The following is a 16,967-nucleotide window of genomic DNA, read 5'->3' as shown; positions in this document are numbered from 1 at the left end:
AATACAACACACAGAGAAAACTGTGTAAAAAGATAAGATTATTTTCACTGAATGAACACCTTCAGAAGAGACCCTCCATTTGCCCCCCCACCACATCTCACCCGCTATCTCCTTCATCAACCACACAAACAGGTTCTCTGTCATCGGGTTTTCTTTCCAATATTGGAAAATACAGGAAAAGAAAATGGAGCTGAAAGAACAATGCCACAGTATGCAAAGAGTTCATTTATTTTATACAATTACCTCTATTTCACAGTATTTATTTGTGCACAAGAAATTCTGGGAAAAGCTTTATGACATTGTAAAAAGAAGGGGAGTTTGGGGAAAAGAAAAGCTGGCATTTTCTGTATCTGATGTCATTAACAATTCTGAGGGTAGCCTCCCATCTGAATTATATTTATAAATTACTACTGGGAAAAGTATTTGCTATTATGTGTGTGATGGGCAACCATGCATATCCCTGGATACCACACAAACGAGCAGAGTCAAATATAAAACAGCGATGATGTGGATCAGACGTGCCAACAGTCATGCCAACCCGAGGGGGCTCCCGTGCATGCAGCACAGGCTGGTCTATCACTTGGCGGGGGGACCTTGCATTTCTCCACACCTGGCTTTTGCTAATGATAATAAGGCAGATTCTCCGCAGCAGGACAGTGGCTCACCAAGCAGCTAGAAATGACACCACAGTAGGTAGATTTAACTTTGGGTTTCTAGAAGTACCTCACTGTGCTTTAATATGCCTTCATCACTACTTGGCACCCAGCTTCTAGATTGTCCATTTATCTGAGGCATAAAAGGGCAAATTTTGCCAAAGTTAGTGTTTTCCTTCTTAAAAGTTTTGAGGAAAAAAATTTTTAAATCTGATGATAAAATCCTAAGCATCCATATAAAAGTTGTAGATCACATGAGGTCAGAGGGAAAATAGTATCTCCCGCCTTAAATCTCATACCTCAGATTCTCTGGACTTTGGGGGAATTCTATCAAATGTCTATGGCATCAGCCTTTATAAGGTAAAGACCTTTATCATGGGCATGTTGGAAATCTGAAGAGAAATTCAGTGGCTGTATTTTTGGGAGGAAAGCTCATAGGAGGTAATCTGAGAGTGGTTACTCCTGTTTCTCCTAAGAGAACAAGAGAAATAAATTTTTCCTTGCAAAAATAAATTCCAGGAAATGTTTACAAAATAAGTTTTACTATTAAGAGTTTCAAAGAACAGCTTTTTTAAAAAAATTTTTATTGGAACCTGCAGTTTAGTGGGGGAAACAAACTAGGCACTGGAGACAGAATCTTTGGTTTGAATCAACCTTCATCAATCTCATTGGTGTTTCATAGTTTTGTGTTCAAGATGTTTCTACTCCTTAATTAAATTTATTCCTCAGTATTTTGTTTTTGAAGCTAGTGTTCTTTTTAATTGTTAGTGTTAAGAAATGCAACTGATTTTTGTACACTGATTTTGTATCCACAAGTTTACTGAATTTGTTCATCAGTACTAACAGCTTTTTGATGGAGCCTTTAGGGTTTTCTATGTATATCATGTCATCTGCAGACAATTTTACTTATTGCTTTTTTATTTGGATGCCTTTTATTCCTTTTTCTTGCTTAATTACTCTGGCAAGAACTCCCATTTTTATGCTGAATAAAAGTGATGAGACTGGGCATGCTTGTCCATTCCTGATCTTAGGAAATGCTTTCAGCTTCCCACCAGTAAGATTTTATCTGTGGATATGTTGATGTATATTCCCTTTATACTCAATTTTTGAGAATTATCATGAAAAAGATGTTAAAATTCTTTAAATTCATTTTTCTGCATCTATTTTCATGATTGTGTGTTTTATCCGTCATTTTGTTATGTGGTGTATTACATTGGTTAATTTGCAGATGTTAAACCGTCCTTGAATCCCAGGAATGAATCCCACTTGACCATGATGTTTGATTCTTTTGCTGTTGAATTCACTTTGCTAATATTTTGTTGAGGATTTTTGCATCAATGTTCACCAGGGATATTGACATGTAGTTTTCTTTTCTACTAGTATTCTTGTCTGGCTTTGGTATCAGGGTAACGCTGACTTGTAGGGGAGAAATAATCCTTCCTCTTCAACTTTTTGGAAGTTTGAGAAGGACGAGTGTTAATTCTTCTTTAAATGTTTGGCTGAGTCACCTGGGAAGTCATTTGTTTCTGGGGTTTTCTTTGTTAGTGATGGGTAATGTCCTTGAATGAATAGGATATAAAATAGGCATAACTCCCTTGTCTTTGTTATATTTAAAATAAGTAACTTTCAATCCAGGAAAGTGTTCATTAGTTTGCTTAAAGAGTAGTGTAATAGATACTAAAACCTCTTGCCTATATGCATTTATATTTCTTCTGTACATATCAATTATTTTTTACTGCAAGAACCTATAGCTCTTTCTAGTTGAGTGATGACATTCTCTGCTCACAGAAGTTTTCTTGGCAAATATGCAAGGAAGTCCAAGTTGCCAAGACAATGATACCTATGAAAGCATTTATCAACCAAAGATGATCCAACTTCCTCATTCATAAGAGGAAAAAACTGTTCACGCCATTTCCCTGTGGTCGCAAGAGTGTTTGAGAATCAGTCACTCATGGAAGTAGCATGCTCACTAGCATACCTGTACTTGATTCCTTTTTTCCTCATACAAATTACCCAATTTCTCAGAGTGTTCCTTGGAATCATCTCCAAAATAAACTAATTGCACTCAAATTTATATATCAGGGACTTTTTTAGTGAAACCCAAACAAAACCAGTTGGTGCACATGTGGTCCTAGACATCAGACTTTTAGAATAAGGTTATGGAATCTCTGAACAAATTGCTGACAGGGTTATTAGCACTGCTAATGTAAAATGCATGGTATTAACCCATGATGTACTGTAGCAATTCAGTTCTAAGACTCATCTTGAATGAACTGGGATGAGGTATGGGAGAAGGGGCTGCTTTAGCTTTTACAGCATCTCCAGAGCTTAAAAGATTTTAAGCCAAAGGTAACTGTAAACCAGAGAAGCCCTGAAATTAAAATAATAATAGTAACAGGCTCAGGTCAGCATTTTAATGCAATGTAGTTTTTGCAAGACAAAAAGGCCCCTCACTTCCTATTTCTACAGCCAAAGAGCAGAATGTGTTGAAAATCAAGATTTAAGATTTTATTGTTAGAATGAGGAGTTATACATTGTGGCTGAACTCATAGCCCGAATCAGTAATGCATGCTGAATGGCGCTAATAGAGGACTATTGAGATCTTGCAATCTGGTAAGAGACATCTGAGTGGATGCCTTTAAGAACCTGACTGTCCATGACAATAAGCTCCACAGATTCTACCACATATTTTATTACCCAGAAATTTCTTTCCCAATAGAATATTGGTAGGGTTGCTTTAAGATGCAGCTAAGGCACCTGTGGGGTTGGAGTCAATGGTTCTGTATCTCTGAAGCAAAATATATGGGTTAAAGAATCAAAGTATGGATGTAAAAGGAGGCCTACCTCAGTCATTCTCTGTGACCCAATGAATATAATTCCCATCCCTATCAAATAACAGTCTTTGGAATTAAAAGTCCTATTTTGGAGGGATATTGGGAAGGAGAATAATCCTCCTATAAGAGAAATGAATTTCATTAAATATAGTAGTCCCCCGGTATCCACAGTGGATATGTTCCAAGACCCCCAGTACCGAAACCTATATATATATAGGTACTGATTTTCCCTATACATACATACCTGTAATAAAGTTTAATTTATAAATTAGGTACAATAAAAGATCAACAATAAAGTGGAATATAAAAAAATTTAAAAATACTGTGACAAAAGTTATGTGAATGTGTTCTCTCTGTCTCTAGTAACCAATAATATCCAAGAACGTTGCTAAGTGACTAATAGGCAGGTAGCATGCAGAGTGGGGACAAAGGAATGATTCATAGCCCTGGTAGGATGGAGTGGGGTGGCACACAATTTAAAATGTATGAACTGCTTATTTCTGGAATTTTCTGTTTAATATTTTTGGACCATGGTTGACAGTGGGTAAAGGAAACCATAGAAAGTGAAACCACAGATAAGGGGGACTACTGTATAAAGCTATAACCACTTATTTAGGGTTTCTCTCCCCAATAGACCTATAGGTGACCAAGAAATAAATATTATACTGCCAGAAGTAATTAATCCTTTGGATCAGAAGATGGGATTGTTACATAGGAAGGGAAAATAAATAAATAAATATATATAGAGAGTTTAGGAGATTCACTGGGGCAACTCTTGGTGCATCCAAGATTGATGATGACCTTAAATAGGAAACTGCAGAAATAAGGTACTAAAAATAGTATGGGAACCAGATGTTCATATACCTCAGAGTTAAATATCTTGATTACTTTGTGAGCAAGGAACCTACATCATCAGATGTGTTAACGGAGGATGAGAAAAATCTGGAATCTGTAGTATAAAAGGAAAACAATGATTACTAATTATAGATTCTAAGCTAATTGCAGTTGGGGGAAATTAAGTGAAAATGAGATCTCTTTAAAAGACATTTCTCTAAAGAAATGGCCAATTAGTATATGATTAAGATGCTAAACATCACTAATTGATAGGGAAATGAAAATCAAAACCACAATGAGACACCACTTCATATCCATTAGAGTGGCTATTATTTAAACACACACGCACATATACACACACACACAAAAAAAAAAACACATAGAAAATAAGTTTGGTGAGGACATGAAGCTTTTGTGTATTGCTGGTGGGAATGTAAAGTGGTATAGCCACTGTGGAAAACAGTATGGTGGTTTCTTTAAAAATTAAACATAGAATTACCATATGACCCAGTAATTCCACTCTGGGCATATACTCAAAGAACTGAAAGCAGAGACATATGGATACACACAGATATTTGTACATCCGTGTTCACAGCAGCATTATTCACAACAGCCAAATGGTGGAGAAACCTAAGTTCCCATCAATGGATAAACAAAATGTGGTACATACATATGTGGAATGTTTCAGCTGTAATAAAGAAAATTCTGATACATACTGCAACATAAATGCATATTAGAAACACTGTGCTATTAGAAGCCAGTCCCAAAGGAACCAATATTATACCACTCCACCTATACGAGGTACCTACAGTAGTCAAATTCAGAGAGATAGAAATTAGAAAGGTGGTGGTCAGGGGTCGGTGGAGAGAGGAGTTATTGTTTAATGGGTACAGAGTTTCAGTTTGGGAAGATGAGAAAGCTCTGGAGATGGATACTGCTGATGTCTGTGCAACAACATGAATGTACTTAGTGCTACTGAACTGTAGACTTACAAATGGTTAAAATGGTAAGTTTTGTTATGTATGTCTTTCTACAATAAAATAATTGCAACATCTATATATTTCAAGATGTTGTATTGTAGCGTGGAACAAGCCCCCCTCACTCATTTGCAATTCATTTGCAATTTTTAAATGTATCTTGACATAGTGAAGATATGAGGAGAAAAAGGAAAAAGAATTCTTTAATACCAATCACGTAGTAAGCACTGTATTTTGTAATAATCATGAATAAAAAAGACAAAGTGCTAGCACAAAATTAGAAATGTTAACAGTACTTTGCATAAAATATGGGGAGTGCCAGGTGGAATGCATGCTCAGGGTGCAAAAACACGGAAGAGCAAATCTTGGCTCTTTGCTTTTGAGATGAGCCAAAGATAGCTGTGAGAAGCACACTGCCTTTTAAAGGTCTGTCAAAGTACTGCAAATATATTTCATATTTTTAAGATAATAATTATAAAGTTGCAATAGATTTACTGTCTATAAAATAATTTCTAACAGCTGATAAATACCTACCCCATTAAACTATTATGAAAACAACAGAAATGAGAGTGCAAACAGGATGCAATCAAAACATTTATTTAGTTTTTCTTGCATTTGCTTCTCTTGTGACACTTAGAGGTTAGGCTGAAACACCATAATGTTGAAAATCAACATTTTCACTTTTATTAATTGTACATAAAGATGGAAATTGTCTGAGGTTTACTACTTTAACTTAAAAAGATAATTAGATGTTGTTTATTGGCAAAATGTCACCAATGAATTCAGGGAAGAAAAAGCAGAGAAGCAGCCATCCTCAAACCTCATCATCCTAAACATCATCCAGCTGCCCAGGTTTGATTGAGGGGAAGGAAAAGGTGTGACTGTAAAGAGGGGGTGGGGAAAGTAAATGTTAAAATGTAAAAAATGGCATATGACTTCTGTAAATCAGAAAGCAGTTAAAAGAAAATCACTGTAGCCTTAAAAAAAACAAATTTCTTATGGAAGCATGAATTCTTCAAGAACACTTGGATCCTAAATAACACTAAGTTGTGAGACTGCAAGTGCTTTTTAAAAACAAATTTTGAGAACCAGTTATGATGGTGATTCATTCACCTTTTTATAAATTCCTCAGGCTAGATTAACAAATAGGTAAGAGATAAAGTACTGCAAGTGATGTGAGAAGGGAAAATGGGGAGACCACTAACATGAATGTGCATAATGAAATGACTCAGCAAAGAGTGCAGCAGCTGAGTGAACAAATCTCCCAGAGACAGACAAAACATTTCAAACTCAGAGAAACATTCAGCAGATTCCCTGACTTACAGGCGCAAGCTGAGCAGATTATAAACCTCCCAAACAAAATGTTTGTCTGGGGTTTAGAAGAGGGGGCAGTATAGGGAAAATTCATTAGTCATTTTACAACTCATGTTAAGAGGGTTTATAAACTTTCTAAGTGTGAGGCAAAATGATTTACTGTTCAGTTATTCCTAAGAACATAGGAATATGTTATAATTTATTATAGGCTTTAAGTTATAAACATATCAGCAATCATTTTTTTCAAGACAGATGTCTTCAGTATGGTAATATTTTTGCATCTTTGGTGTGGGAAATAGGGAATTCAATGAACCTACTAGCCCCGCTTTTGACCAAAATTCCATTTGCAGTGTACAATTTTTCTTTTTTCTTTTTACTTAAGATGCTCCTTTGAGAAGTGGCTTTTTCCAGTTCAACAAATGTTTAGTTATTGTCATAAAAGGTCAAAGGAGGTATTGCAGAAATATTTGCTTGGAGAAACCAGAATTGGATCCAGAAGGTTTAAGCTATCAGAGGTTAACAACCTCAGTGTTTCAATGGCTTCATATAATATAAAACTATTCCTTTCTCACGACATGGTCCAACACAGTTGTCCTTAATCAAGCTGTTTTCTTCCAAGTGACAAGGACCCATGCTCCCTCAATTTTGTGTGTCTACTTTCTTCAAGATCTTCAGTGTCCCCTCCACTTAGCCAGAAGTCAGAGACAAATAGAAGGTGGTATGCGGGAGGGTTTCATGAGCCAGGCTTGAAAGTAGCACACATCATTTCTGTCCCCTTACAATGGGGTCATCTAACTCCAAAAGAGGGTAGGAAATATAGCGTCGCTATGTGAGTTCCATGAACAACCAGTAATATAGACAATTTATCTCCTCATAGATAAGGATTTTTATTTCCTGAGTTTTATTTTTCCATGGAAATATGGTTATCTTACTTAATTCTGTCTGCTTTCCAGGAGAGTGTGTGTGTGTGTGTGTGTGACAATAGCAAATCACAAAAGACAATCTTTGAATATTTAAAAATGAATGAATATGTGAAAAGGTAGATCAAGGAATAGATGCAGCACACACACAAAAAACAGGAATATAACATTAGGCCATCTTAAAACAGGCTGCAGATATTAAAAGATTATAACAACTTCATATCAATAAACTTAAAAAATTAGACATAAAAAGTTCCTAGAAATATATGACAATACCTAGAAAATGTGAAATAAAACTAGAGTAAGCAAAAGAATGCTCCACTATAAAAGAAAATCACTATGTCTAAAAAGGAAAACATTACTCTTACAGAAAATAGGAAAGATTTCCTATTCATTTAATGGAGTAAGCTTAACCTTCGCTTTAAGGATGGAGCAACAGTGTCTTGCCTATGCTGACACACTGGCTAGCCTCCATCCCCCTGCTCTCTTCACTGGTTTCTGGGTCCCTCCGTCGGATGGAAAAAGGGAGAGAAAGTCTTTGGCAGGCAGCAGGGCCTTTGCAGTCACTGGACTCGCCCGTCTCCATGTCTGTGTAAGAAATCAGTTTTCCAAGGGTAGGTCCCCCTCTTGCACATGTCTACCTGAGCAAGTATCAATGAATGAGGAAAAGGACAGTCTTCAGGGGAGCCTGGGAGGGGACTGCAAACAGCTGGAAGCTGAAATCTGATTTTTATCTGAAAATAAATCCTAATTCCTGAGCTTGTCAGTCAAAACACTTCTGCCCAACTCGAGGCTCCAGCCACATCAGCAATTCAGATTTGAACAAAACAGATATTCAAGCCTCCACTCCTCTTTGGCCTCAATGTGAATGGACTCATGCCATACTCCTCAAGAGAAATCTGGTTCCTAGCAGTTTTATAGACCTCTAAGTTTGATTACTATACATTGTCTAATCTCCTTCCCTGTCCCCTGGCTTATATCTCAGTATATAATCCCTCACCCCAGCCTGGTGAGCTCCATGGGAGTCTTCCCTTTGCTGCTGACTTTGTGTTAGCCACCACGTATGCAACGATGGGAGACTCCACATCATCCCAAACCATACCCAGTGTCCTTTGGTAGGCACTCCTTCCCCAGGGTGGATAAATTCTTGCTCTCTCCTTTGTATGATAAAAATTTCAGAGTATATGAGACTAGAAAAAGATGCCAGACTGTAGTGGGAGGGAGCCTACCCCATAGGAGGAGAGGGAAGTATGGGACTATTTGGGGTGCAAAAAAGCTGCAGCAGGGACCACGTGGGAGGGGTAGACTGAGGAAGGCTCTCTGGGTATTTGAGCGCTCCCTAAAGGATTACCCTCAATCCTCACTGACCCCTTGGTCAGTTGTGAAGCAGGCCCTCAAAGACCTCTGATTATCTCCCCTATTCCATACATAAAAAAACAGGGCCAGCACATTTAAAACAATATGAGGGAGAAACTAGGGACACCTCACAAAAGCAGAGCAAACCATCAGCATGGCAGGGATCACAATCGCCACCTGAGAGGGGGCATCCCCATCTGAGATAGAAGAAGGACCAACATTTCTTAAAACTCTCTCACCAAAAACAAAGGGTCCCTGTGTCTCTTCCTCAAAAGCATGTAAGTCTTTCTCACACAAATGGAGAATGAGTTTTCCACCAGCTTTCTCTCTTAGATAGCAGTTCCCACATCCCCAACCAGGGATGCAATCTCTCAAACACAGCAGTGACCCCAATGCCCACACACCCAGTGACAGATCCACAGAGGAATGGAGACTGAAAGCAACAAATACAATAATACTGTAATAACTATGTATGGGTTCAGACAGATACTTGAAATATCAGGCAGGAACACTCTGTAAAGTACAAGATTGCCTAGCCACTACGCTGTACAGACAAAACTAATACAGAATAGTATTGAATGTAAACTGTAATTGGAAAACAACAAAAAACCCCAGATACAGAAACACACACACAAATGGAAATGCTAACTCACAGTCACAGGCCAGTACAGATAGATATATAGATATATATATATTCTACTTTATATTCTCTCAGTACTGCTCTTTACCACGTTCCTGTTTTAGCTTGCTGCCCTGTTTTACCACACTCTGAAATCATCTTATTGATCTGTTATTTGTTCATGCTCATTATGTCCCACAGGGCCAGGGACTGGTAGTGCCAGTTCACAGCAAGAGGGCTGGCTCATAGCAGGGCTTCAATAAACATTCAGACCAGTGATTAAAATGATCTTCCCATATCTAACCACCTGCATAAAGCATTCTCCTCCCCAAATTAATCTCAGCATGTTTGCATCACATTGATTTGGGTAAACAACTCCTGAGACCCCAGGCCAGGGCCCCCTACCCATCTGTACCCTCTAAATTCACACCAGTCCTAGCACTTGTCATGTTGTTGGCCTTTGAATGTGGCTCTTCCCACCAACATATGACGATAAATAGACAAACAGGCAACTGAGAGAGCTCCAGGGCTTTTAATCAATAGAATCCAGAGCCTGCCCCCAGCTGGGTCTTGGTCAGAAATCAGGATGTACTCAGGAGTTCACAATTCACCTGCAACAAGGGCGGGGCAAGGGAGTTGGGGAAAAGTAAGCAAGTAAGCGGGGTTAGAGCAGGGTAGGTTGGGCATGGGGGGTGGGGGGGCGCTAACCCTCAACCTTAAGACAAACTCCTTGCTCCGCCCCACTTTCCACAACACCAACACCATGAACAGCCGAGCTCATACAGACAGGCCAACCAGTGCCCTCCTTCCAATCCCAAGGTCTAGAAACACAAGGCCCTGGGTTGGAGCCTTACCTAACCTAGGATCTTTCCCATGTTGCTGTCCCCCAGGAAGTCACGACAAGCTTGCAATTGCAGTAGCTAGTAGGCCATCAGCCTTGAGGAGACATGGTATGACCAGTGGGTAAGGCTCATCTCCCAGATTCTCCCTCTACCTCCCTGCCCATCTGTCCCATCTCTCACACACCTTGGAGGACACACCCTCATGTCTTCCTATGGTATCCCCAGTGGTCTGCTCCTGGGGCTGGGTCAGCTGCTGGGGATTATCCTTAAGAAGATCCGAATGGTGTGGTAGCTCTGCCTCTGTCTCAGGGAATTGCAGCTTACCCTGTAAGGTGTTCAGCAGTTGGAGGAAGGTCTGGTGCCTGAAAAAAAGAGGTGAGTGTGAAGGCAGGAACATCAGCTGGACCATCCTGGGCCTGCAGCCCATGCACCCAGTCTTACCTCTGCAGCTTGTCCCGCTCCTGTCCTGCTTGCTGCTTCAGAGTTCCAAGTTCCTGATACAGCTGCTCAAGCTCCTGCTGAGTTCCTATCAGGCGCTGCCTCACCTCTGCAGAAACTTCTGCCAAATGCTGGAGTCGCTTCTCCTGCCAGGAGTGAGAATGCAGACATGGCTCATGAGAGGCTGAGGTCTTACAGCCGTTCCCCTAACCCTTTCAGTCTAGAAGGCACAAAGGTGATGATAACATTTACTTAGTTTGCTATGTGCCAGACACATTTTAAGCGCTTGTTGTATTAACTGTTTAATCATTTTAACAACTTTTTTCAGGTAGATGCTAATATTGCTTCCATTTCACAGATGAAAGAGGTGCAGAAAGTTAGGTGACTGCCCAAGGTCATAGCTGTAAGCAGTGATGCTAAGGTTCAAGTCCATGTTGGTACCTCTACATCCTGTAACACCTCACAGAAAGAAAGGAGGTGAAGCTTCCCCAGGCCCTGGGCTTAGTGTATGCAATAGCATGGTGCTAGAAGGGGATACTTTCCTAGGGGCGTGGACCCACCTGTTGCAGCTGCCACTGCTTCTGGGCTGCTCTGAGTTTCTCCATGGCCACTTGCTTCTGCAGGTAAACAAAAGAGGGGGGACAAGGTGAGGAGGTCTATTTTTCTGGTTGCATTTTGGGATGTGGCCACTAAGTCCAACATAGCATGCTCACCTTTTCCCTCTACCTCTCTGAATGTCCTTCCCTCCCCTCACCCTGGGTGCACCTTGGCCTGGAGCTGATCAAGGGCTTCCTGGAGCTGTGCCTGCTTCCTTTGGGCCTCCTCCATCTTGGGCAGGGTGTGGGTCAGGGCCCTTGTGATGGCCTCCACGTGTTCTTGGTAGGTAGCCTTCAGCTCTTTCCATTGCTCCTTGGCTGCAATTGCCTTCTGTCCTGAGATGAGCCACCAGAATGAGGACTTGAGTAAAGGCTGGCCTGCTAGCCTGAAATATTGGGGCCTCAGTCTTTCCCACCAGCTATATTGCTGACCTACCTAACACTTCCCCTCCTTCCCCACTCAGGGCAGTCCCTATCCCAACCCCCTGACTACTCACGGCTCGTATCTTCAGAAGCCAAGGGGTCCAGGCCCTGGACAATGTCCTCCTGTGCCAAAAAGTTCTGCAGGAAGTCTACTACCTGAAGCTGGCTGCAGAGCAGCTTGTCTTTCTTCCGGGAATCCTGTTCAGAGGGAGGGGAGAGGCAGGGAACATCCTTACCTCCTTGTACTGGAGGCCAACAAGGCTGCCTTCCAGTCTGCTCACCATCAGTGCCGCCCAGTATCTCAACTGAAGGACCCAGGAGAGTCCCTGGCTTATGAAAAACTGACTCCCACGTTGAACATACCGTCACAAACTCGGCCAGGATCTGCCCGGGCAGCTCAGCCTCCTCCTGCAGGCCCGTGGGCTCCAGGATGCCCGTCAGCTTGTCCAGGGCCCTGCAGGGGACAAGGAAACGGGAAACTGCAGACTCCTGGGGTGCTAGCTCTGGAGAACTTGTGTGCACATGCACATACCTACTACATGTCAGTGCTGAGAGTCTTGTCTGACCGCTATCTACACGCAGACCTGAAGGCCCACCTGGGACCGGGAAGGGCATGCGTGTGGGGGGCATACGGAGGTAGTGAGCGCCACGAGGGAACATAAGCAGGGCCAGGGGGGTAAGCAGCGTGGGGTGGAGTGTTTCCCTGGAGCGTCAAGGGAAATGTACACGGGAAGGAAAAAAGGGCAAAACGGATGGGCAGTGGGGTCGCCTCCAGGCAGAGCGCTGGCCTTGGGGCAGAATCTCGGAACGGGGGGGAGGGGCTCAGGACGGGGCGCTGGAGGCCTGGGTCCAGGCTCTCCGATCCTCCTTGTTAGGGCCTGGAGCGGCCCACCGGGCGGCAGGACCGAGATAAAGTGACCCGCCCGGAGGGTGCTTGGGGCGGGGCGGACACGGATGAAGCGGCCCTTCCAGGACGTCTCCTGGAGGTGGGGGTGGTGCACCCCGCGAAGACGCGACGGGCGGAGGGACGCCCCCGGAGGTGTGCAAGCGCGGGGAGCGCGGGGCGTCCAGTCCGCCCTCGGCCGTAACCGCGGAGAGACGAGGCATCTCACCCTAGGACCGGGGCCGGGGCCAGGGTCACTCCCACAGCCGTAAGGGGTCCAGGGAACTGTCACCTGCACTCGGGGGCCCGGGGGACCCACGCCGGCCCGCCCCCCCGGAGCCTGGCGGCAGACACTTACTCTCGCGCTGCAGCCTCCGCCGCGGTCGCCGCCGCCTCCATCCTCCCGGCGCCGCTTCCCAGCTCACTCGCCCCTAAGCCGTCTTTCCTCTTTGGATCCGCCGCTGACCGCGCGCCGGGGCAGCCGATTGGTTGGCCGGTTAGTGGGCGGGAAGCGAGGACCATCGTGCGCTCTGATTGGCGGGCGCGAATTCGCGCTTAGGCGCGGCGCGCTGTTTAGCGCAGGCGCAGTTATAGCTGGTCCAGGCCGGCGCCCGGGAGTCCCGCGCTTGCGCGCTCGCCTGGAGGCGGTGCTGGGCCTGGAGGCGGAGCGTTAGCTTAGAGGTACTCCTGTGCGGGAGGGCGGAGCTTCGCGCGGAATTCTAGCCTTTAGGGGAAACTCACAGCATTAATTTTATTTTTTAAAAAATCGGCGGTAGAAAGAGAACACTGGGTCTGTCTTCCAAGGCACTCTGGCATCGGTAAGGAAGAGCAGCGCTCCCGGAGACGCGGGACAAAGGAGACCGCGCAGAAAGGCTTTCCGGGACGCGGCGCAGGGCGGACCCGGGCGGCGCAGGGCGGACCCGGGCGGCGGAGGGCGGACCCGGGCGGCGCAGGGCGGACCCGGGCGGCGCAGGGCGGACCCGGGCGGCGCAGGGCGGACCCGGGCGGCGCAGGGCGGACCCGGGCGGCGCAGGGCGGACCCGGGCGGCGCAGGGCGGACCCGGGCGGCGCAGGGCGGACCCGGGCGGCGCAGGGCGGAGGGGTGCCCGTCGCGGCTGCGCTGGAACCCGAGGAGCCCGGCAGGTCGCGTGCTCAGCAGCGCTCAGGAGAAAGGGGGGCGCTGCTCCAGGACAGAACTCACTTCTGCAGAGTTTTCTCAAGTGTTCGGCCGAGAGCTGAACACCCTGTGTCTGAGGACACTGCCCGAAAAGGATTTAAAATATTCCTGGGGATCACTTAGGGTCGGGCAGGGTGACCGCATCCACCGGCCAGGCTGGGAAGCTCAGTCCATACGGACAGGTCGCGAATAATTAGCCCCGAGCCAGTCGCTGCTCGGGCACCTAACACGACTTGACAGCGGGACTCAAGTGGATCAGACTCTTAACAAGTCACTTAAATATACGACGGGCCGAAGTTCAATAATATTTGTAGAAATGCAAAAATGTCCATCAAACAAGGTACAGTTTACGATGCCTGACACCCAATGAAAAGTTACCGAACTGGCAAAAAAGGAAGAAAAGAGAACCTATAATGAGAAAAATCTGTTCCAGATCAGCACAGAAATAGCTGTTAGAATGAACAGGCAAGGACCTTGAAACACTTTCGTAACTGTTTCATATGTTCGAAAAGATAAGCAGAGCTGAACTAAAAAGAATGAAGGTGCACTGAATGCTGGGGGACAGAGGAGCCAGCGGATGCATTTGCAAGGTCAGCCCCCCCAGCAAGGTGCAGATGGAGAAGCTGAGCTGGGGTGCAGGGCAGCAAACAGTATCCAGTGCAGAGACTCCGCTTCCTAAAACTGTAAGAACATGGTCCGTAGCAATTTTTTTCATGGTAGGCAGATAAAATGTTTTTTGTATTAATAAATGCCGGTTGTTGCCCTGGCTGATGTTGCTCAGTGGTTAGAGCGCTGGCCTGCACAGGAAGGGTCCCGGTTCGATTCTGGGTCTAGGGCAGGTACCTCGGTTGCAGGTTGCAGGTTGCAGATTCCATCCCCCGCCGGTGGGCTCGGCGCAGCCAATCGATGTGTCTCACATTAATATTTCTCTCTCTCTCCATCTCTCCCACTCTCTCTAAAAAGCAACAGGTGAGGATTAACAAAATAAATTTTAAAAAATAAATAAATGCTGTGTGTTGATTCTGGGGGAAAAAAAGAATAAAGTGTGGAGAAATTGGGATGCTCATGTTGCTGGTGGGCGTGCAAAATGGTGCATCTGCTTTGGGGAAACAATTTAACAGTTTCTCAAAATGTTAAACAGAGTTGCCATATGAGCCACAGTTCCACTCCTAGGTATATATCCAAGAGAAATGAAAATGTGCACACAAACACTTGGACACACACGTCCGTGGCAGCATTTTTTTTTTTTTTTTTTGAGGGCCAAAAAGTAGAAACAACCCAAATAAATACCCATCAACTGGTGAATGATAAAACGAAATCTATGTCCATTCAATAGAGTATTTTTCATCAATAAAAGAGAATGAGTTACTGATATATGTTAAAACATGGGTGAATCTTAAAAACATTATACTAAGTAAAAGAAACCAGTTACAAAAGAGCACATATTGTATGATCCCATTTATATGAAATGTCTGGATTAAGCAAATCTGGAGAAACAAAAGTCGTGGTTGTCCAAAGCTGGGGGCTGACAGGGTTGTGGGGAGACTTGGGAAGGGACTGCAATTAGAAGTGGAGTTTCATTTGATGTGGGAATGAAAATGTTCTAAGATTATGGGAAGGTTGCACAATTCTATACAAAGAGCCATTCAGTTTACACTTTAAATGGGTCTCAGCAAAGCTCTTAAAAAACTTCATCAGAGTTATGAGACATATAATAAAGACTTAAACTGTAGAGATGAAAATTACAATGTAATAGATGAAATGAGATGGTATTAATAGCAGATTAAACATTGTATAATAAAAGATAAATGAAATTAAAGACAGCCTTAGAAACTAACACGAGGCACCAAAAATTAAAAAGAACAAAGCAGCAGTGAGCTCTGGGACAACTTCTACCAGCCTAATGTACTTGTAAATGGGGTCCCTGAAGGAGAGGCAAGGGGAGAGAACCAAAAAAAAGTAGTAGTCACCAAAGATTGGAATCTATGAAAATTTTAAATTCACATACTAAGAAGATCTACTAATCCCAAGCACAAGAAACATGAAGAAAACTATAGCAAAGCATACATGGCTCAAAACTATTGACATGTCACATGCAGAGAACAAAAATAAGGTAAGGATTACAGTAATTTCCTGTGGGAAACAATATAAGAAACAGGACAGTGGAGCAACATCCTTAAAATACTATTAGAATTTAAAAAGTCACCCTTGATTTTCATATTCAGGAAACATCCCTTCCAAAAATGAAGGTTAACCGCCCTGGCTCCTGTTCTCAGTGGTTAGGACTTTGGCATCCACACCGAAGGGTCGGGGATTCGATTCCTGGCTGGGTCGGGGAAAGTGTGGGAGGCAACCAATCGATGTTTTCCTCTTTCCTCCCCCTCGCCTAGTGATTTCTTAATCTTTCTTTAGATTTTTGCTCAAACATTTTAGACATTGATCCGGACTTCCTTCATTTTTATGCCTAGATCAAATCCCTTTATCACAGGTTCACAAAGCTCTATGGCCCTTTTAATACTGGTCATAGTTCCAATTTAAATTTGATTGTAAAATTATTCGATTGATTGTATTTTTCCTTTTCTAATCAGCAAGCTTATTGAGAACAGGGTTTGGATATAATTTTGCTCATAACTATTAGTAAGCAATAATTATTTATTATTTATTATATAAGGGACAGTTTATGCAAGGTCTTAGTAGGCCATTTTAAGCATGCTGGTTTTATCATGAAGGTAATGGAAACTTATTGAAGTTTTCTCGGTAATTACATGGAAAGTCAGATTGCAGTATAGTAAAGTTAAAACTTAATTCTGGGTGAAAGGACTGGGAAATGATATTATTCTAATAGTCTGAGTGAAAGATGAGAACATTTTTGGATGATATAATTTTGTTTGGTGAGGTGGCAGTAGAGATAGAAATAACTCAATGTATTTAGGTGAAATAATCCATATGATTGAGTGGATCTGGATAAGTTGCAGTTGCTAAACTATGTATCAAATATGATACTTAGGTTTCTGACTGAATGAACTGTGCTTCAATTTATTCAAATAGTGACTCCTGGGAGAGAATCCTGTTTGGGAATGACAGGGAATAACTTGTTTCTG

At 43.2% G+C, this 16,967-nt stretch overlaps 1 protein-coding gene across 3 annotated transcripts; it reads right to left on the bottom strand.

Annotated features, from left to right (window-relative positions):
* Positions 1–9,329: 9,329 nt before the first annotated feature.
* Positions 9,330–13,127, bottom strand: ZWINT (ZW10 interacting kinetochore protein). 3 transcript variants are annotated; one of them, XM_016220856.2, is made up of 9 exons: positions 13,048–13,127; positions 12,170–12,260; positions 11,881–12,004; positions 11,553–11,719; positions 11,348–11,404; positions 10,791–10,933; positions 10,534–10,711; positions 10,362–10,443; positions 9,330–10,118 (listed from the first exon to the last, which is right to left on the bottom strand). In XM_016220856.2, exons 1-8 carry the CDS (start codon positions 13,086–13,088, stop codon positions 10,402–10,404), a joined length of 843 nt encoding a protein of 280 aa, XP_016076342.2. In that variant the 5' UTR covers positions 13,089–13,127; the 3' UTR covers positions 9,330–10,118; positions 10,362–10,401. The 3 variants fall into 3 exon arrangements, with proteins under 3 accessions (XP_016076342.2, XP_016076343.2, XP_087680543.1); XM_016220857.2 differs by lacking the exon at positions 10,362–10,443; XM_087824417.1 differs by lacking the exons at positions 9,330–10,118; positions 10,362–10,443 and having other exon boundaries at positions 10,498–10,711.
* Positions 13,128–16,967: the final 3,840 nt, after the last annotated feature.

Source organism: Miniopterus natalensis, chromosome 14 (assembly GCF_054644295.1).
Source record: "Miniopterus natalensis isolate mMinNat1 chromosome 14, mMinNat1.hap1, whole genome shotgun sequence".
Classification (NCBI taxonomy): domain Eukaryota; kingdom Metazoa; phylum Chordata; class Mammalia; order Chiroptera; family Miniopteridae; genus Miniopterus; species Miniopterus natalensis.
Note: the sequence above shows the minus strand (reverse complement) of the source record. Positions and strands in the feature narration are given on the sequence as shown.

Coding starts and splice junctions, on each gene's coding strand:
- ZWINT (XM_016220856.2), bottom strand. CDS start 13,088: ATGGAGGCGGCGGCGACCGCGGCGGAGGCTGCAGCGCGAGA. Junction 12,005..12,169: donor TCCTGGCCGAGTTTGTGACG/GTATGTTCAACG, acceptor CCCTCTGAACAG/GATTCCCGGAAGAAAGACAA. Junction 10,444..10,533: donor ATGAGGGTGTGTCCTCCAAG/GTGTGTGAGAGA, acceptor TGTCTCCTCAAG/GCTGATGGCCTACTAGCTAC.